The following is a 20,836-nucleotide window of genomic DNA, read 5'->3' as shown; positions in this document are numbered from 1 at the left end:
CCCCACCTATCATCCCTCAGGGGGTTATGACACACCCGCTTCAAGTTATATTTCTGTCCAACAATGCCTCTGTTGTACATTTCAATCCAGTGTGGGATATTTGTGAAACTGTTGTTGACTGAGCGTGTCTGTCACACATAAGGCGACTTCCCTCTGCTGTCACGATACCAACGGGTTTCCCGCCCCCACACCCTTTGCATCTCCACCTTTAGGTAAGGAGCGAGAACAGTGACAGCTTAGGTATTTCCTGCTCACTCATCCAGATTGTGTTTTCACCTCGTTGGGTTATGTTAAGGGCAGGCGAAGAGAGGATGAACTCAGATTCACCCTCAACCCGCCTTTCTTTTTATCCAGTTGCACTCAGATATTCCTCTGCTTGTCTCTGATGTTTAATGTTAGTTGGATTTACAAAGTGGCCTCTGATGAACACGGGGGGGGGGGGGGGTGTCAAGTTATCCTGCAGACAGGAATCCCCTGCAGATGATTTACTTCTTGTCTGTTTTTGAAGCCGATTGATCCATACATCTTTCTCCACCGACTTCCTCCACTGTGTATCAGCTTCCTGCCAGGCGGCCTGGTATATTAAGCTCCACCCATTTGTGCAATGTTGCAATCAGTGGCAGTTACTAGAACATGTGTGCATGTGTGTGTTTTAAGCTGGGGGATACGAGGAAAATGAGATATTGGGATATTTTTAATCAAGACATAAGATAATTTGACATAGTGAGATTTTTGGTGAATAAGTGGATTAAGGCAAATATTGGAACAACTAGAATATTCTGGGAATTTAGAAACTTGCTTCAATTTCATTGTAATACAGCCTTTGAAATAAGGTCGGCCTGATCAGGAATATTCAGGGCACAAACTGGTGTTAGGGAGTAGAGAACTCCATTTATCAATTCTTTCAAATTTCTTGTTCAAATTTTTGTTTGAAAGATAATTTATTGGAGACAGAACATTCTTCCGTTTAATAATTAATAATTTTTTTGTCCAAAATTATCTAAGATCCTGCACAAAAAAAGTGCTAATATTGGCTGGCTGATTAATTGGTCAGGCCCCAGTGATACTGATATGTCTGAGATTGGCCCAAAAAAATAGATTGGCCTTACTTTAAAACTAAGAAAAGACAACATTCATCCTATACCACATCATGACAATATCATACTTAATAACAATAACTAGTCACATATGTACGTAATGATACAGTATTGTTATTGGGCAGCCCTTGTGTTTTTGTGTGTGTTTCTAGTGTGATAGCAGCTCGTAGCTAACATCAATAACACAACAGAGGTGAGAATCGCTGGTAGTATCTCACTTCCTCTGTCTGTACTCATGTTTGTCTACATATACTTTCTGTCTTTATTTCTCCGTCTCATCCCCTCTCCTACTCTGCCGTCTCTTCTGGTCCCTCAGTCCCCCCCCCCCCCCCCCCCCCCCCCGCTGTCTCCAGTGTGCTGGAGCCGGTAGCAGGTACAGCAGGAGCCCATTAGTGCAGAGCACTGCTCTGATTGGATGAGCCAGAAGGAACCGGGAGACTGCCTCTGAATAATTGATGTGCATTGTGCAGACGCCGGACAAGGGAGAAAGACAGATCAGAGAGCAAGGGGAGGAGGAAGACAGTGAGCAAAAGAAAAGATAGAGGAAGACAGAAGAGGGAGAGAGGAAGTAATAAAGGAGGAGTGAGCGAAGTAAGGGATATGAGCAGGGAGTGAGAGTGATAAGGTGCAAGCAGGAGCAGCCAAAGATTTTGAGAGTTTCCACTGGCCTCGGCGGGAACAGGAGCGTTTGTGACACTTGAGTCTTTTTGCAGCACTATGAGGGGAATGAGATGAGATGTGCGGGGACTCTGCCTGGCTTTGGGTAACTATGTGTGTGCAGAGTTTCTCAGCACACAACTATATTATTTATCATGATATGAGAGTGTACATGCATGTACGGGCCAGGATCAGCTGATGCACAGAAGTGAAAGAGCATGATTTGGGTCAATTTGGACTGTAACTATTAAATTTAATCGTTTTATTACGTTGTTATGACAGCAAATTAGGCCATCAGTACAAACTTCTGCCATGTCTGGTGTGTTAATATGACTGTTTGCTCACAGGTCAGCTGACCATGATGACAGATCAGCTGACCATACTGACTTACATGGGTGTCCTGTCATAGGGTCATCCTGCATCAAGCACAGTAGTCAAGAGTATATTTTTGTTGTTTATTTCTGCGGGTATTCTAATACCAATGTAGCCGATCGCTGATATTAAACGACGCTATTATTTGCATAAAACACGTCTATTTGTCATTTACATGTTGTTCATACTGGAAAAAAAACACATGTAAAAATTTCAAATTGAAAAAAGAAGTGCTTTTTATTTTGAAAACATTTGGTAAAAGTAGCACAAACCATATCTACCAGACTTTTTCAATAGAAAAGAAGAGACGTGAGCAAAAGTGGGCTGATATAAAGACCAGCCATGGGACCAGTTCTGATCGGACCACTATTGGCCGATCGTAAGGTTGTGCTGTTATTATCGTGCTTCCCCTGGTGAAGTTGAGGTTATGTTTACACAGTAAGAAATTGACTTTAGATTAAATGTGGACTTTTCACATTTTATCTATTCTTTATAGCAACACTAGGTATGCAAGTAGCAGCTTCTTCCAGCTTACATCACTTTAAGGTTGGTGACAATAGACCGAGGCTATGTGTTCTGAGTGTGTGTGTTTCTATCTCAGGAGATGACCCACTTTTCCACAGTGGATTCTTTATTATACGTTGATGACCTGTGCTTGGAGACACAGCTTGTCTGCCCGGTCACTCATTAGGAGACGATGAGGAGGAGGAAGCAGAGGGGAGAACCACGGATAGATAATGGAGTAAGATAAGGTCGTGTCGTATCACGATGTACTGTGATATGATATGATACAATATATGACACATATTGCCTCACATGAGTACTTAAAGGTCAGTCAGGCAGTGAAACTACATAATGCTGCAAAGGTGACTTCTTCATTCGCGAATGCTTCTTGCAGACAATGACACAATCGTCCACTGACCTATGCTAGCTGTGGAAGCAGTTGCTGCACTTCCTGTTAGCTTGATCAGCGTCCTCCTGTCTCTCTAGTTCCAACATTTTGGTAACCTCCTGAGAACTTTCCATCAGGCTGTTTGGTGACTCATTCATCATGACATTTGACATGGAACTCTATGTGTGTGGCTTAAGATTGTTTTCCGCTTTTTCTGTGAATCATCATCTCGCTTCCTATTCCACCCTCCTCCTCCTCCTCCCCACTGAAAGCAAGTTTTCATGGTGGGCCAAACTGTGCGAGGATTTCTGCTGGATGTGTTTCATTCTTGTTAGTCACTCCCATGTCCTTTCATTTCAGCGTTATTTTAAAATTTCTCATTCCCGTTCCAAGGATTTCCTCTCTTAATTAATACACCTTTAATAGTTTCAGTGCTCGAATCTCATCATGTTTTAAACAGCAGCCCCGGGATAATCTCCCAGTCCTTGATTATGTTATCACCCTAATGATTTCATTGAGGGAACAACAGTGTGGGATGAAAGACATATTGTGGAAGTTGAGATAAGTAGCATGTCTGGTTATAATGAGGCATGTGATATTTACTAGTTCCCCTCCAGTGGCGGGGAGCTGCACACGGCTGATAAGAGCAGTTCATTCACAGCTTGCTGTTCTCTGTAGTCATGTGTATAAGGGTATCTTCACAAAAACCACAAGCATAGACCTCCGTTTCCATATTTACTTCAAAGTCTTCCCCGCTTTCTTTTTATTTACTGCATACTTACATCCAAGTACCTGAGTGCAGATATACAAACCCTATACACTTGCCTTGTAGTGATATATATTGTCTTTATTATACTGTGTATGTGTGACTAAGATGTGGATAATGAGTGTGTGATCAGAAGGATGTTCATAACAAATGGTGAATGTCGTGAAAACATTTTTACGATGGAGGTGCAACATCTCGACTGCACATCTGAAGGCTTGTTTTTAATGTCTACATGTGACTTACGCCATGGTGAGCCTCTGTACTTGCCTACATACGTGTGTGTTCAAGTAATTCAAATAATGACTCTAAAACGGAGAACTTCTATATTTATGACAATACAGAAAATAAAAACAGTTTAAACGATAGCTGCTGGGTGCCTGATAAAGAGATGTAAAATGAGTAATAGGATAAGTAAAGTACAAATCGTTTTGGAAATGGAGGTAACAAATGTTGAATAACAGATGCATTTATTTGAATAAATATAACATTGAAAAGATTGTGACGTCTGTGACTTCGTTGCTGCAGTGTGTAGTAACATTTTTTGAGCGGTGCACGTGGGGCTACACCGTGTCCCACGGCAAAGATTTGATCAGAATTGACATGCAAAGAGTCTGACGCTACCTGAATTTCACACTTCAGCCAGGATGTAGGTCAAATCCATAAGTCAGCACCTGTCATAACATATATAGCAAAAGCAAATGGCGTAACTGATGTGGAATGTTATGTCACTCACGAATAGGAGCGAGAATCCTTGAGTAGTAATACAGTAATATCACAATACTTTGCCCGTAGATAGTATCACGATATAATAATTCTACAATAATCCAATTTAGATTGAAATGACAATGACATACATCACAACAGCTATGCAATTCAGGAAAAAAGAACAAGTGAAAGATGTATACACACGCGCACACACACACACACACACACACACACACACACACACACACACAAAACATACCCTAAACATCTATTTCATAATAATGAAAATGAGGGAATGACAATTTGTAACATCAGCTGTTTTAATAAGATAGCAATATCTGGCACAAGAGCATCATTCTTATAAAGAAAGTATTATGATACATCGCAGTAACATTACTTTGTTTCACCCCTCGTGAAAACACTGGCTTCAAAGGATGCAGATTATTTAGTTCGAGAAAGAAATTTCTTTCGGCAATTTCTTTCTTTTCTTTCGGCAGTTCTGTCGTTTCGAGGTAAATCATCTGCATCAGTTATTTTTAAGTAAAAATGCTAAACATTTGATTTTCCAGTTTCTCAAATGTGAGATTGTGAGTTTGGGAATGTTGGTCAGATGAAATATCGCATTCGGTTGTAGGATGTTGTGATGCCGGTGAAAGTGATTATTGTAGTCCGGGGAAGATTTTAGGATGTAAATGTGCTTTCAGGTAAAAAAATACATTTGGAATTTATGTAGAATTGACACTGTAAAATTAGATGATCTGTGCATATGTTGTGTTTAAAAAAACAGCTGTAGATATGATGCAAAGAACCTTTATTCTCAGCAGCGTGTGTCAATCATGCCCCACAATACATTCAGACAGTTCTCTGTGGCCACATGCAACATTTTGACCCCACATTTCCCCACCCGAGCGCCGACATTTTGCACCCGAAAGCCAGACCGAGCTGCCATTCTGCATTATGTTTGGTGTTCATGCTGATTCTTATAACTCTGCCCCGTTTAAAAATGTGTAATTTGAACCCCACAGAAACCAGCACCTGCAGGAGATGTCAGAGTGACTCAGGTAGAGCTACCCTCTCTTCTGGGCTGCAGCATCTCTTGGCTTGTGACCCACACATGTCCCGGGGAGGAGGGGATCTGCCCACTCCCGCCATCTCCACCTGTCCTCTGTCTAGCATCCTTCCATCCATCCTCTTCCCCCTCTGTCTGCTCATGTCTGGTGTACTGCCAGAGGTCACAGAGGAAATTCTGTCAAACCAGCCATAGGACAAAAAAAGCATTGTTTTACCAATGCAGATAAGATAAATTACTTTAGATCAAATAAAAAGATGCATTTTTATAGTAGATCTGAGCATTTGGAAATACGCTAGTAGCTAGTTATATTCCCGGCCTGGTTTTGCTTCAGTGTGATTTCTGACAGAGCTGTCTCTGCAGGGCATGTTTGAGTTGTTCTGCCTTCAAGCTGTTGAGACTAAAGCCCATTTGATATGCTCTTCTCCTAGAAGAAGTTGGCTGCACAGAGAGGGGGCAGGATGGGGGGATATCATTGACTGCTTAAATGGCTTCCATTACACTCCTGCAAAAAGCATGACTTTTTTTTTTTTCTTTCACAGGATATATATTTTTTTATTATTATCCCTTCATATTTCTCTTTTGCACAGTAATTTTGTACCCACACAGCAGAGGCTCACCTGCCAGTGTTCTTTTTTGTTTTGTTTTGTTTTGATCATCCCACACATTGTCTTAGAGGGCTTCTATGTCTAGTGCTGCAGTGTTCATGCTCAGAAAAATGTAATTTTTCATTGAGTATTTCCTCTTTTGTCTGTGTTTATCAACGGAGCTACAGTAGAGCTGCATGCACGGTATTACATGTCTGTATCAAAGCCTGGCATGAGTAGTGAGGCTTGTGCACTATACAAGATAAAGGCACAAGACACTGGCTTTTCTGGTGAACAGAATTTAATGTTGGTAACCAAAGGTGAGGTGAGGATATACATTATGAGGGCAGACATGCAGGAATTCAGGCCCTTTAAGATTTTTTTGACGAGCTTTAGTTCAAATCAATACAATCAGCTGCAGAACTGAGCTTCCTAGTTTATTCTTTGCAGTTTCCTTGATGTGAAAGGGAGTAAAATGGTGACATCTCAGGGTCGCATTGAAAGTAGTTCAGCAGTTACAAGAAAAATGTTCTTTGTGTTTTCTGTTTTACAAGGCTTCTTCCATGCCACCTGCCTTTGCTTTTTTTGATCATCTTAAAACACAAGAGTACAACTGTCACATGTAGCATGTCCTTCAAACATGGGATTTAATCGTCTATAACCAGCTAAGCTAATAGCTGCACCAAAATGATGATGAAGACCAAGTGTCATTAGGACTGCATACAGAAGTTGGTACTTAAAGAGGTAAGGGTACCTACTTACATCAGTGAAACTGAGAGCTGATCCATCAATGGGGGGCATCACCCTGCTGTGTGTTCAAACCCGACACACAATGGTTAGTCGGAATTTTTTTAAAATTTGATACAAATATTATTTTGATGGAAAATGAAAGGTTGGCCATGACAACACATCTAACCAAAGGGGAGACCTGGTTAGGAATTACCCGCTAAAGAGCGAAGCATAAATACCAAAAATAAATAAATAAATAGATATTTTCCAATGCCTGTGCCAAATTGCTGGATCACTGTTTCAGTGTGAATGATATCCAGCTCGAAGGGCAGAATAGGTGAACCGTACCGCACCCAAGCACATTTGACCCCTGAAGTCAAGCACGGCACACTGAACGGGCCTGGTTTAAGAGGCTTGCACGGTTCAGTTGGACTCAGGCATGATAGGCATCTAGTGTGACCTCTAACTGGGCCCAGGCACAGTAAAGTCAATTTTGCTCTGTGACAGCAGCTTCATCAACACAAACACAAAATTGCACAGTAATGACATAAGCATGCTCAGGCCCACTACAGGATATATACAGGGGAATGTAGAGGGGGGACACTTGTTCCTGGCCATGGTACAGATCAACCGGGCCCAGTGCGAGTATGTTGTTAGAGTCAATTTTTCTTTTATGCTTAAGTGTGTTTAGTTAATAGTTGTAGTCGTTGCCTTAGAGATGAAAGAGCCTTGTTCGCTGGAGCTCTTGAACCTGGGTTCAGGAACATGGAATTCCTGGAGCACTAAGACTGGTCCTCTGCAATGGAGGTGGCCTTTCTTAAAAAGATGCGCAGAACAGGAAGGCTGTGTTCTTACACCTGAAACACACCAGGTTCATCCACGACACGTAATCAATTGGAGCAGCTACACGGACCGCATTCGTCGCACAAGATGTCTCCTATTTTCTTTTTCTTTTCTTTTTTTTTTCCCTCATCGTGCAATGACACAGTCCTCCAGCTCTGCTTTGGCTGCGGGGGCAAGCAGAACAAACGGGACTAGCGTGGCTGCTTTAAAACCCTGCAATGCACCGTTGAAGTGACACGTCAAGCACATCTCCAGTTATGTTTCAGGTGTTAGAGAAGGTGTTCAACTCTCTCTGCACCACCACCAGATTCTCAAACCATCAGATCAGGACAAAAGAGTTTCCATAATAAAAAAAAAATCTTTGCTCTGTGAAAAGCAAAGATCAGAGGAGCTTTGCAATGAGCTGCTAGTCGCTGTTATAGCAGACAGTTCCAGCCAAGCCGTGAGCTTCACATTTAGGATATGTTGGGTGTTTGTCAACAGAGCAGAGTCACCATCTTGCTGCGAACTGAATTATTTTGGGGTACACACATTTCAAGTGTCTGAGATGCAGATAGTTAGCAATCTGTCATAATTTAACTGGCAAATGATAGGCTCCCTACCAGAAGGCTTTCACCACACACAGATGCCTGCACACACAGCACTGTCAGAGTTCATAGCAATTAGCATTGGGGTTTCCTTGGAAAAGAAAAAAGGACTTGTACACACACTCTGTCATTGGTTAATGGGCCTTGTAGCTTTTTACCAGGGCTTACCCCCCCCCCCCCCCCGCTACTCCCAGAGGGATTGAGGTGAGTTGAGAATGAGCCTGAGCTGCTGCTGCTGCTATAAGTCAGCTGTACAGTGTTAATGCAGTCTGGACCAGGAAGAACCATTTGTTTCTGGACCCTACTCAACTATTAGTAGCTTAGACACCACAACACAGCACAGTAGCTTCACAAGCTGGAGCATCTGCAACACATTAGTCACCCGGAGCTGTATACCTGCTGTTACTTACATATGTAAAGCATAGTTGGATTTGGGGTGTCTTTCTTCTTACCCAGTCATAAAAGTACTTATGTCTGTATGTGGTAAGAATGAGAGATTAGTCAAAATGATTGAAATAGCTTCAGTCGTAATGTTGTGTCACAGTTGTCCTCTGTGGAGATATTTTCTTGGAAGGGGTTTATATAGAAATTTGGCAGCATAGATAAACACTTGGAATTTTTTCTTAAATGGAAAAAGGTTACAGGATTTCAAACTAAAACTAAAATAAGAAATAAAGTTTTACAGAGTGGCAGCACGATGGCGCAGTGGTCAGCACTGTTGCCTCACAGCAAGAAGGTTCCCGGGTTTGAGTCGTGGCTCGGGCACGGGATCTTTCTGTGTGGAGTCTGCATGTTCTTTCTGTTCCTGTGTGGGTTCTCTCCTGGTACTCCGGCTTCCTCCCTCAGTCCGAAGACATGCCTATGAGGACGAGGCTAATTGGAGATTCTAAATTGACCGTAAATGTGGCTGTGAGTGTGAATGGTTGTCTGTCTATATGTGTTGGCCCTGCAATGGACTGGTGACCTGTCCAGGGTGAACCACGCCTCTCACCCGAAAGCTGCTGGGATAGGCTCCAGCCCCCCTGTGACCCTAATCAGGAATAAGTGTAGAGAAAAGGGATGGATGGAAGTTCTACTGAGCTTGTAGAAATGAAAATTTATTTCACGACTGCCCACTTTATTTAACCTGTAGGACATTAAATAGAACAAGTAGAATGGATTTATTAAAAAAAAAATCAGTGGAAATACATAAAAAACTGTTACAAAACTAGAAAATGAGGTACAGTGTTCATGACTTACTTCTCCTCTCTTATTAGCTTTAGCTGCTTAGCCACTTCGCTTTGCTAGCTTTTTTGATTTGCACATGCTCAGATGGGTAATGGATAAAGTCAGATTAAGTTTGCTGTTCCTCTATAGTTTATTTTGGATTTCCAGAGTTTGGCATGCTAGCATGTGCGGCTACAACGTTGTGAACCATTGTAAAATAGATTTGCACATTTGATATATTAGTTGACCGATCAATGATAAGTCTGAAAACCATCTGATTCCAGACAACAGCCATTTCTTCCATGTCAGTGCAGGGAAACGCAGGTGTCATTAATAGCAGTTATGGCTCTGTTCCATTTCGCAGGGCCAGTGCTCTGATATTATAATTGTCGGCTAACTGAAATACCTGTGAAGATAAATTGGATAGGAGTGTAACTGATTTGATAGATCACACCTGTGTTTACCCTTCATTAATATGGCAAAATGGCTGCTCTCCTCGCCTCTGTCCAGCATTTTATTTAAAAATATCATCACACTACCAACTACAAACAGTTAACCCCCCATGCTAGCAAAGGTAGGCAACGCCACCAAAAGCTAAGGATAAGCTTAATGTTACACTTTGTTGACAACCTCCCTACTTTCCAACTGTAAACTGTCATGTCAACACATGATCAAATAGCAGCGGTGTTCAGCAGAGCTGCCACCCGATCCTCTTGATATCCAGTGTTTGTGCAAATCTAGACTAAACCCGCCACTCAAACTGCATGCGGAGACAAACATCCCAAAGTTCAACCCTTTCTGTGAGAGACGAAATACTAGAGTCTCATCTCTTTGATCTCGCCTGCTGCAAGATTTGATCACAGTGAACCAAAGTTAACATTTCATGATACTGTAAAACTATGGAGTCAAATCAGTCCCAGACTGGACAAGACAGAATGTTTGTTAAGTGTATTTCAGTATTCGAATGTGTAAATGCTTTTTTTCAATGCACACAAAATACTCATCATTTCAAATACTTAGTTCTATGTATCAGAAAAAATATGAAAAATGAAATATGTTAACATACATATGTATGTGTGTATACATATATATATATATATATATATATATATATATATATATGCATACATACATATTAATTACTGTCCTGTAATACTGACAGTCATTTACTGATAAATCCATTTGCGAATCCCTCTCTATGCATTTATTCATTATGAGACTGATCTGATTCCATACAAATCAAGCCCAGATTTGAAATTCAAAAGATTTTGTTCAGTGATTCAACTAGATGTCACATATCGTGTAATTCTTACCTCATCTACACTCTGCATGGTTAGATTTGATGATGTAATGAGCCCTGCAGACTACAAATGAAATGCTAATGAGTCAAAAGATGAACTGGGAGAAACAAGAGAGAGGCTTGCGTTTGTGTCGCTGTTGATTTTTTTATGTTGGCTGGATTAATGGAGTCAACAGATCAACTTAATTAATAAAAGTGTAGACAGATTGATCCTTGACAGTGGTGTAGATGAACAACATGGCAGGCATGTGCAAATGTGTGTGTACATGAGAGAAGGATATTAAGATAAAGTGCGAGTTGTGTGGTGCGGCTGTGTGATGGTGTTGGCAGGAGTTTTAGCACAAGGGATTGTGAGGTAAAAACAAGGCTGTGGACTGTGCTAACCTTGCTAAATATGCATGTTGCCCCCGAGCAGACCCTCACTCTATTATAAATGACTCCTGGCCTCAGCAGCTTGTGATATTTGTCGGCTCGTAGCGACTCTGATATGATGAGTCACCACAACTCTCCTCGGCTTCTCTATCTGTCTCTCTCCATCAGAGTGACACCATCACTTGAGCTGGGAGCTGATCTTTAGGTCTAAATGGTGGGTTGCCAGTTGAAGAGACAGCCCCTCGGCGTAGAGGTGGTGATTTAGTGGGGCGATAAGCTCTCGGTAATGGCAGGGTGGAATAATTCCTCCTAAACTAGGTCTGGCTCTCTCCACCCTCTCTAGAAGAAAACGCTTCATTCCTTTCCTCTCCTTTTTTGTTGGTTCATATAATTTTTCCATTTATAACCATGTTTTTATTTCTGCAGTTTTGCTGTTGCCAACACAGTTAAAGCTCTTTATCTTAAACCACCCAAAAACTTTCAGTAATATTGCTTAAATTTTAGGGTTTAAAATGTATGAAATCAATGCAAAATCTGAATATAACAGAGCCTTGATGTGACCAAATCGAGGGAAAAAATATGTGCGCAGAAAAAGAAAAGTATATTTATTTTTAGGCTGTGAGATATAACTTGGCAAGTCAATTTAATTTAAAACACAAGGGATACCTCTTTCCCTCAATTTATTTATTTTGAGGCTTTATGATGTAACAAGGGGATGTAACAATTGGTTTATTTTACATTTTTTGACAAGTTAGGCGATTTCTTGCGCCCACGACTTAATTAAAGTGAGGTAACAAATTACATCTCATTTTTTTAAAATATTGCTCATCAATATAACTAAATGCATTTATATCCCCACAGCAGGGCTCTGTAGAACACCAATTAAGTGACCTATTTATTGTATATTTATTAAATCAGATTGCTTTTTATTATTGTATGTTCCTAATCTTTCTGTTATACAGAGCTCAAGAATTAACTTTGTGATATCAGCAAACATTGTAGAATTGAACATATAATTAAAATAATATATTGTCTTGAAACTTGCTATTCACGCCTCTACTAAATTCTGGTGTGGCTAGGATTACAAGGCTAAGAATAGCATCTTAAACGATGACTTTAAACACCGTCAATGATGACAAGATGATTGACACTATGTGTGTGGTGGTGGTGGGGGGGATGGGGGGATAAAATATTACTGGCGCATCATTAGCAAAAGAAGAAGTATGTCTTGATTAAGAAAAATGACAAGGCTGCACAGTCTGATGAGTCCTCAGAGATATGAGACGACACAAGTGCAGAGACGAATGAAGTGGTTAAGAGTGAAAGTAGCGCTGTTTCTTCTTCTACAGAGATTATATCTACAAGCCCACTTGCTCTGTCTGCATCTCACATTTCAGCCTTCACTGTCTGTGGCAGAAAAAAAAAACTTTTGGATAACTTTATATATGCCGCTGATAAAGCTGTTGTGATACCCATGAAGGCAAACGATCAATCAAGGTTTTCTGGGTTAGGCCGCCCCCTGGAGGTTTGAACAATATCTTCAGGCGAAATGACTCTGGAGACCAGTTGAAAGCAGACAAAAATCAGTTTTTGTACATGTAATCATTCACTTGACGCACCATAAGTCCCATTTTCATGCTGTTTAATTTGTGTGCAGAGGGGGGAGACTTTAACACATGTGCATATGTCTGTGTGTTTTCCCTCACAGCCCTGCTGTCATCGTGGTGCGAGGAGCTGGGTCGCCTCCTCCTGCTGCGTCACCAGAAGAACAGGCAGAACGAATCGCAGGGAAAAGTCCCCATGCAACCCAGCATGAACAGCATGAAGCCCGGCCTCACACACAGGTCAGTGGGGAGTCTTTGGGACATCTCCAGACAGATGAATCTAGAATCTCATTGAAGAACAACTTGTGTACATGTCAGCATAGCTTTTTCTACCTTGTTTTCCCCACTTTTAACACCCCCCCCCCCCTTTGTAGTCAGGTGCTAACACACACACACACACACACACACGCACACCTCTGTGCGTCTGGCAGCATATAAATATAAATATAGATAGGTAGATAGAGATATATCTTGATTATATATATATAGGGAGTGCAGGCATCGTGTATGTTGCCTACCAACTTGGTTTCCCTGAGTTCTCTCTGGCTTAGTTTGGCATCCATACAGACACAATTAGCCACGTCTATGGGAGGGAAGCTGGTCAAGTTCCGGCGCACGATCAGCACGATCCTCCCATGTGCTTGACAAGAGGCATAATTCATGTTGTAGTATGGAAGAAGAAAAGAGAGCCGTGAAGTCGTGTTTTTTAGAGAACATCGCATGCTCGTGCCACTCTATTAAAGTAGAAGTGGAGTTGAGTTGTGTTTGTGTCCGCAGAAGATCTTGGGATAATGTTATGCTTCTATGAGGAAATATTGAACATGTTGTTCATTCCAAGAGCGAACCTCCAAGGGAAAACAAGCTGTTCTCCAAAAACAACACTTTCTTCACTCCACTGGCCACTTGCCTCTTCCCATGAGGGTATGGCTTATTTATTGTATGTAACCAACTCTCAAATATTGCCCTGAATGCTTCACATTCCCTCTAACTAGTCCTGTCCAAAGATTTTTCGGCACCTCATCATGTGGAGTTTTTACTGGTTTCTGTGGGCATGCAAGTCCCTATCAGCTCATTTCGAGCTTCTTACTCATCTCACTGCGCAGCCATTAGCACATACTCTGGCTCCAAAACATGTTTTGAAATGGAACGCCAAACATTTCATATTGCCTAAGATTTTGGCACAAAGAATTCCCAACTTATTCTCACTTTTGGATGGATATGCAGTTCCATTGGCTGTTTCCTCATCCAGTTTGAAACTTTAAGTGACATTAGGCACATGTTTGTGTTTTGATCTACTCTCCAGTGATGGATCCTTTCCCTATGACTCGGTCCCCTGGCAACAAAACACTAACCAGCCCCCTGGGTCATTGTCTGTGGTTACAACAGTGTGGGGCGTGACCAATACATCACAGAGTCAGGTACGTTCTCACCAGAGCAGCCTTCGTTATGATTCTACATCACTTTTTGGACTCGTTTAGTTCACTCTCGAGGTTTCTCTGTTTAAAAAAAAAAAAAGGAGATATTTATTTTTTTGTATGACTCAATCAGGTGCTGGGTAACCCGATGGCCAACAGCAATAACCCCATGAATCCTGGAGGTAACCCTATGGCATCGGGTATGTCCGCCAGCGCTGCAGCACTCAACTCGCCACAATTCAGTGCTCAGCAGCAACAGTTTCCCACCAAAGGAGGCTCCAACCAGCCGTACATGCAGCAGGGGATGTACAGCAGGCCCGGCTACCCTGGAGGTCCAGGGGGATACAGTGGAAGGTAAGAGACTGGATGTAATTCTCCTTTATAATGAAAGCTATCAAATTTACCTGAATTTTTAAAGCCCACACACTGTGTGTGTTACAGTTACTCTGGAGGCCCAAACCCTCCTCCAGGAGGTATGGGGATGACTTCCCATACTCGACCTCCTAATGACTTCACGCAGCCAGCTGCCGCAGCTGCTGCTGCTGCTGTTGCTGCCGCCGCCGCCACAGCAACAGCAACAGCGACGGCCACCGTTGCAGCCCTGCAAGAGACCCAGAATAAAGACATGAACCAGTATGGACAGGTACAGTCCACGCCACCTCAAAGCTGTTGTCCAGCAACCCTAAAAATCATGTGAAAATTCTGAAGCTAACTGTTTTGCCTCCAGATGTGTTCATCGTTCCAAATGGGTCCCGCTCAAGCCTACAATAATCAGTTCATGAACCAGCCTGGGCCACGAGGGCCCCCTGGTGGTATGAATCCAGCCAGCATGGGATCAGGTATAAACAACCCAAACATGAGTGGGCCTCCTATGGGCATGAATCAGGCTCGAACCCCAGGCATGGGACCCTTTGGAGCTCATGGCCAAAGGATGCCTCAACAAGGATATCCTGGAGGACCAAGGCAAGGCATGCCCATGCAAGGGATGAAGAGACCATATCCTGGCGAGGTGAGTAACTGGAAATTACTTCCAAAGCAATTCTGTGTTTCATCAGCAGCTTTACCTTTTTTTATATTATACTATTTTTCTTTTTCCAGGCAAGTTATGGGGGACAGTACGGGCCTAACAGTCAGTTCCCGCCACAGCAGGGACAGTACCCCTCAAATAACGCCTCCAGACCACTGCCTTCTCCCAACTACCCTGGGCAGAGAATGCCAGGGCAACAGGGGCAAGGACAGTACCCTCCTGGGATGCCCATGGGCCAGTACTACAAGGTCTGTTTCCACCTTGAATGTGGCACCAAACTACATGGTATATGTCTAAAGGTAATTATCTGAAATTGATAGTGATTTATTTCCTTTACAGCAGGAGCCCTTCAACAGTCAGAGCACCAACTTCTCTGGTGGCGGATACTCCTACGGCCAAGGAAATGGGGTAGGTTTTCACTTCCTAACCACATAAAATGTCCTAACTAAACTGTATCATCACAGTTTCTGCTACGTTTGACATAGGCATTTGTGTTAGGGTTTGAAGTTGTATTCAGTGTACTTGCGTGACTTTTACAGCCCTCCAGGCCTGGTAACTACCCCCACTCCCCAGTTCCTGGAAACCCCACACCCCCTATGACTCCTGGAAGTAGTATTCCTCCGTATCTGTCGCCAAACCAGGATGTGAAGCCCCCATTTCCACCAGACATGAAACCAAATATGACAGCACTTCCGCCCCCTCCTTGTGAGTACCCTAGCAACTATGAAACAGGTGGTTTATATAATAATATGGTCAAATTGTAACCTCCCTGTGTGGTTCACTTCTCTCCCAGCTAACCCCAACGAGGAGCTGCGGCTGACATTCCCAGTCAGGGATGGAGTGGTACTAGAGCCCTTCCGTTTGGAGCACAATCTGGCTGTCAGTAACCATGTCTTCCACCTTCGACCGTCCGTCCACCAGACCCTCATGTGGAGGTAACACCATCAATCATGCAAGCCTCCACCTCAGTGAAGTTCTGCATCTTGAAATTCCTGCAAAAAGAAAAGGCAGTTTCTGTACAACCTTTTTGAAAGATTAAGAGGTCTTAATGGTTAATTGATTGCTTTTATATTGCACTTTTTTCACCTTAATGGTACCCGAGCGTTACACTATCGCCACTCATTTGCACTCACATTCAGACACTGATGGAACTGCCGATCTGGAGCAGCTCAGGGTTGATCAAAGACACTTCAACACACGGGATGAATTAAACCCGGAGACTAGAGGACAACACAAAAGAAAAGATTTTCTCAAACTAAGTCTAATTTAAGTCCTCTTTTTTACATCAATACAAGAGGCTGCGATATTGATACAATATTGTGAAAAATGTTGCAATTATTGCTGAATGGATTTGATATTCTATAAGGTCTTGCATCATATTTTTATTATCCTCTTATTATTGAATTGTCATGCAATTATTGAATATATATAGTGATAAAGTTGCATATAAGATAAAAAGTGTCACGGATGACTAAGCTGACGGTGTGTCTCTCGTCCTGTCTCCACTGCAGGTCCGACCTCGAGCTACAGTTTAAATGCTACCACCATGAAGACAGGCAGATGAACACCAACTGGCCTGCGTCCGTCCAGGTCAGCGTCAATGCCACACCCCTCACCATCGAAAGAGGGGACAACAAAACCTCCCATAAACCCTTGCACCTGAAGCACGTATGCCAGCCTGGGAGAAACACCATCCAGATTACCGTCACAGCCTGCTGCTGTGTGAGTAGGAAGAAGTAGAGCTATTACATATACAAGAAACTACATGATTTAATTCAGCGCACAGATGATTCAAGTTCGCATTTGTGTCAATAGACTGACTGTTTTCATGTCTTCATGTTGCTTCGCAGTCGCACCTGTTTGTGCTGCAGCTGGTCCACCGGCCATCTGTGCGTTCTGTCCTCCAGGGGCTCCTAAAGAAGAGACTCCTCCCTGCAGAGCACTGCATCACCAAAAGTACGGCTCATTTTGTTTCTCAGTGTTTTTAATATGCATAAGTACATCTTAATTATATGACCACCTGTTTCATTATGCTGCCAGTGTGTATTGAAATGCGAACGTGTTCCATCTTTTTAGTTAAGAGGAACTTCAGCAGCGTAGCAGCCTCAGCTGGCAGCACCACTCTTAATGGTGAGGACGGCGTGGAGCAGACAGCCATTAAGGTGTCACTGAAATGTCCGATTACCTTCCGGCGCATCCAGCTGCCTGCACGGGGACACGACTGCAAACATGTCCAGGTCTGTTCAGCTACAAAGAGGCTGTGATAGTTAAATAAGAAGAAACAACTGGTCTTGTGTTCTCAAAAATGATGAGCATTTGCGATGATGTCCTCCACAGTGCTTTGACCTGGAATCCTACCTGCAGCTAAACTGTGAGAGAGGGACATGGAGGTGTCCTGTATGCAAGTGAGTGTTTTTGTTGCAATGTAAAGATGAAATGACTCTTAAAGAATGTTTCTAATGAATTAAATCTGTTGTTTTTCAGTAAAACGGCGCTATTAGAAGGTCTGGAGGTGGACCAGTATATGTGGGGAATCCTCAATGCCATCCAAAAGTAAGCTTCCCTTCTTTCCCCCGATGAATCCACTTATAACTGGTTTTCAAAATGGAATCAGCAAATCACATGTTCTCCTCCAACAGTTCAGAGTTTGAAGAGGTCACTATAGATCCGACATGTAGCTGGCGACCTGTCCCCATCAAGTCTGAGCTACACATCAAAGAGGACCCTGACGGACCCCTGGCCAAGCGCTTTAAGACCATGAGCCCCAGTCAGATGACCATGCCTAATGTGATGGAGATGATTGCCCAGCTGGGGCCTGGCCCAGGACCTGGCCCTGGACCGGGTCCAAGCCCTTATCCCCCACATCCAGGTCAACATGCAGGTGGCAACGGGGGAGATTACCCAGGAACAGGTAAGGAGATATATACATCTACCAGAAACTATTGATTTTACAGTTGGTTTTTTTTTTATTTAAGATAATTACCTCTATAAATGGTTTATACCAATAAAAAAGTGGAGCATAAAGTAATATTACATGTTTGGTCCTTTCAGGCAACACTTATCACAGCCAAGGGAACTTTGACTTCCCTCACGGGAACCCCTCTGGAGGAGGAATTGGAGGAGGAGGAGGTGGTGGAGGAGGTGGTGGTCCCCCTATGAATGACTTCATCCACGGACCCCAACTTTCCCACCCCCCAGATGGGCCTGGTGGTCTTCTCTCCCAGGACAAGCCCCTCAGCCACGGCATGAATGACACAGTAAGTAGGGTCAACGTAGCCGCTTGATAGCTTTGCCCTGCATGTTGTACTGTAGCGTTACGATGAGGTGAACAACTTCAACCAGTATGCTCGAGCTAACTGCTTAAATACGAAGGAGTATCGCAAGATCCCTTTTCATTCAATATCAACACCATATTAAAGTTTCAAGTTGCGATTTATTTCTAAGCGAAACATCAAACTAAAGACTTGAAATAGACAAATCAAACCACAGTTTTATCAGCTGGTTTCAACATGAAATTATTTTGAGTGTGTGAACTTGCCGAGGAGCTGAAAACTAAAACCAAGCATTTCGTAATTTTTTTTAAATGCCACTTTCCCTTTTTTTAAATCACCTTCATCAGTAACAAAAACGTTCAGCGTCGGGAACTGTTATCCAGGTACAGGTATATAATATTTTCAGACGATACTCAGCCCCAGCTATCTTCAAATTAGAAATTTAAAAAAAAACAACTCGTGTCCCACAGAACATTTTGAGGACGTATTTAGAGAAGTAACCTGTGAAGGCTCCTCCTCATAATGAGAGCAGATGCTCAGATTAGTTGTGTGGAGAAGGTGTAGTGTGCCTCCAGCCAGCATGTGTGCTTAGTCATGCTCACATGCCCATGTCAGCGTATAATGGAGCAGCTGTACATGTCTGCTGATCACAGCTTCCATTTAGAGGGCCTGTTCCATATTATTCATGCTGGAACTCATTTCACTTTTCCTCGCTTTCTTCCCACGCAACCCCTCCTCATCCGTAACACCCTCCGTGTCTCTCACTCTACCTTACCCTCCATCTCTGTCGCTCTCTGTCTTCCTCTTGCACCTGCAGATGTCACATCCCGATCAGTCCCATAACTCCATGCAGCCGAGCTTGCATGCCTCTCCCCACCCCAGCAGCCAAACAGGGCCGTCCTTGCATCACAGTGGCCAGTCAGGGCAGCCCTTGCATCACAGTGGCCAATCATCGCAGCCGCCTCGCCAGTCGCAGCCACAGCCTCAGCAGCCTGGGCAGAACACTCACCCCCACAGCGATCTGAGCTTTAACCCCTCCTCAGACGGGCAGATGGGTCAGGGAGCCCAGGACATGCCTGAACCTTCCCTTGATGTAAGTGGATCTGCTTTGGCACCATAAGCTACCTGTTATCAGCTAGAATTGTCTGCTGCCGCTGCTCTCATGTCTCTGCTTCGTTTGTGCGCTCGGAAACTGTGTTAACATGGCCGCCAGTGTCAGAATATACTTAAAGGCTTATCTTGCCGTGCCACTCAACGTCTTTTTTCCACCTCTTACCCACAGCTGCTTCCAGAGCTAGCCAACCCAGATGAGTTACTATCATACCTGGATCCTCCTGACCTTCCGGCCAACAGCAACGACGACCTTCTCTCCCTCTTTGAAAACAACTAGCCCTCAACAACCCCCCCGCAAACCCTCCTTTAACCCACGGGATGTGTTTGACTGTCCGTCCACAGACACTTCACCGACCCTCAAGCAGCTTCCTATGCACACACTTGCACACACACTTATACAGTCTTTCAGCAGATGTCGTGTGGCATAGGAGCACGGCTGGAAAGAGGCGCCAATTTGGGAACTCCAAGGGAGAAGGCAGGAACGCCACCCATCCCCCGCACTCCCTGTTTTTTCCTTGTGTAAAGATTCCACGCACCAGTTCCACCGCCTCAGACACCAGTTACAGCCATGCTGGCGGGCACAAAAGTGATATTATATATAAATATATACATATATGATATTTGTGACTTTTCAACTGAAAACTGTGCAGCTATAATCATCATGTGTAGACAGTACAGAGGAGACAAGAGCCTCCGTGGGCTCCAGGAAAAGTGTTGTAGCTTTCTTTTTGTTTTTATAATCACAATTTGGCTCTGGAGGGAAAACATTGTCTTGTAAGAGTGTTTTTATTTGAAATGTGTTCTTCCAAAAACATCAGCACATGCCATGCCCTTTAACCCCCCCCAATCCACCCCCCCTTTCTCTCTCCACTTCCCAGAGTGCATATGACAGTTGACTAACTGAAACTCAGCACAACCTCATCCGAATCAGAGCACTGACAGGACGAGCGAAAATGTCCTCGAGTGTCAACAAAGGAAATTAGTGCACATTGTGCAATGTAGTGTGTGTGTGTGTGTGTGTGTGTGTGTGTGTGTGCGCGCTCATCTGTATGTATGTTTACGTGGTCTTTTATTCTTTTGCCTGCAAGCACATGTAAAAGACAGTGGCGAGAGAAGGTGAGACAGAGGAGGGAAGAAAGCTGTCTGTTCTATTTATTGTCTTCTGTCCCTCATCAAATTTTGTTCACAAGTGCATTTGTGCCAAGGGTCCTGTCGTCTTTGTC

At 43.2% G+C, this 20,836-nt stretch overlaps 1 protein-coding gene across 5 annotated transcripts in view; it reads left to right on the top strand.

Annotated features, from left to right (window-relative positions):
• zmiz1a (zinc finger, MIZ-type containing 1a) overlaps nucleotides 1-20,037 on the top strand; it is a 111,516-nt gene extending 91,479 nt beyond the window's left edge. Inside the window, exons 7-25 of one of the 5 annotated variants that reach the window (XM_086180274.1) lie at nucleotides 5,515-5,550; nucleotides 12,891-13,026; nucleotides 14,090-14,204; nucleotides 14,335-14,555; nucleotides 14,643-14,844; nucleotides 14,929-15,210; nucleotides 15,300-15,476; nucleotides 15,571-15,636; nucleotides 15,768-15,933; nucleotides 16,022-16,163; nucleotides 16,740-16,950; nucleotides 17,079-17,184; nucleotides 17,305-17,465; nucleotides 17,566-17,633; nucleotides 17,713-17,781; nucleotides 17,868-18,139; nucleotides 18,280-18,485; nucleotides 19,318-19,593; nucleotides 19,783-20,037. In XM_086180274.1, the coding sequence (XP_086036400.1) occupies nucleotides 5,515-5,550; nucleotides 12,891-13,026; nucleotides 14,090-14,204; nucleotides 14,335-14,555; nucleotides 14,643-14,844; nucleotides 14,929-15,210; nucleotides 15,300-15,476; nucleotides 15,571-15,636; nucleotides 15,768-15,933; nucleotides 16,022-16,163; nucleotides 16,740-16,950; nucleotides 17,079-17,184; nucleotides 17,305-17,465; nucleotides 17,566-17,633; nucleotides 17,713-17,781; nucleotides 17,868-18,139; nucleotides 18,280-18,485; nucleotides 19,318-19,593; nucleotides 19,783-19,890 (3,020 nt within the window). In that variant the 3' untranslated portion in view covers nucleotides 19,891-20,037. Of the gene's footprint in view, nucleotides 1-1,685; nucleotides 1,861-5,514; nucleotides 5,551-12,890; nucleotides 13,027-14,089; nucleotides 14,205-14,334; nucleotides 14,556-14,642; nucleotides 14,845-14,928; nucleotides 15,211-15,299; nucleotides 15,477-15,567; nucleotides 15,637-15,767; nucleotides 15,934-16,021; nucleotides 16,164-16,739; nucleotides 16,951-17,078; nucleotides 17,185-17,304; nucleotides 17,466-17,565; nucleotides 17,634-17,712; nucleotides 17,782-17,867; nucleotides 18,140-18,279; nucleotides 18,486-19,317; nucleotides 19,594-19,782 lie in introns of those variants that run through there. The other 4 variants (XM_086180273.1, XM_086180277.1, XM_086180276.1 and 1 more) reach the window with 4 other exon arrangements.
• The last annotated feature ends 799 nt before the right edge of the window (nucleotides 20,038-20,836 follow it).

This window comes from Aulostomus chinensis, chromosome 16, assembly GCF_037954235.1.
Source record: "Aulostomus chinensis isolate RoL2024-O1b breed Wild chromosome 16, RoL_Achi_v1.0, whole genome shotgun sequence".
Lineage (NCBI taxonomy): Eukaryota > Metazoa > Chordata > Actinopteri > Syngnathiformes > Aulostomidae > Aulostomus > Aulostomus chinensis.
This window is presented reverse-complemented; position numbering and strand designations above follow the sequence as displayed.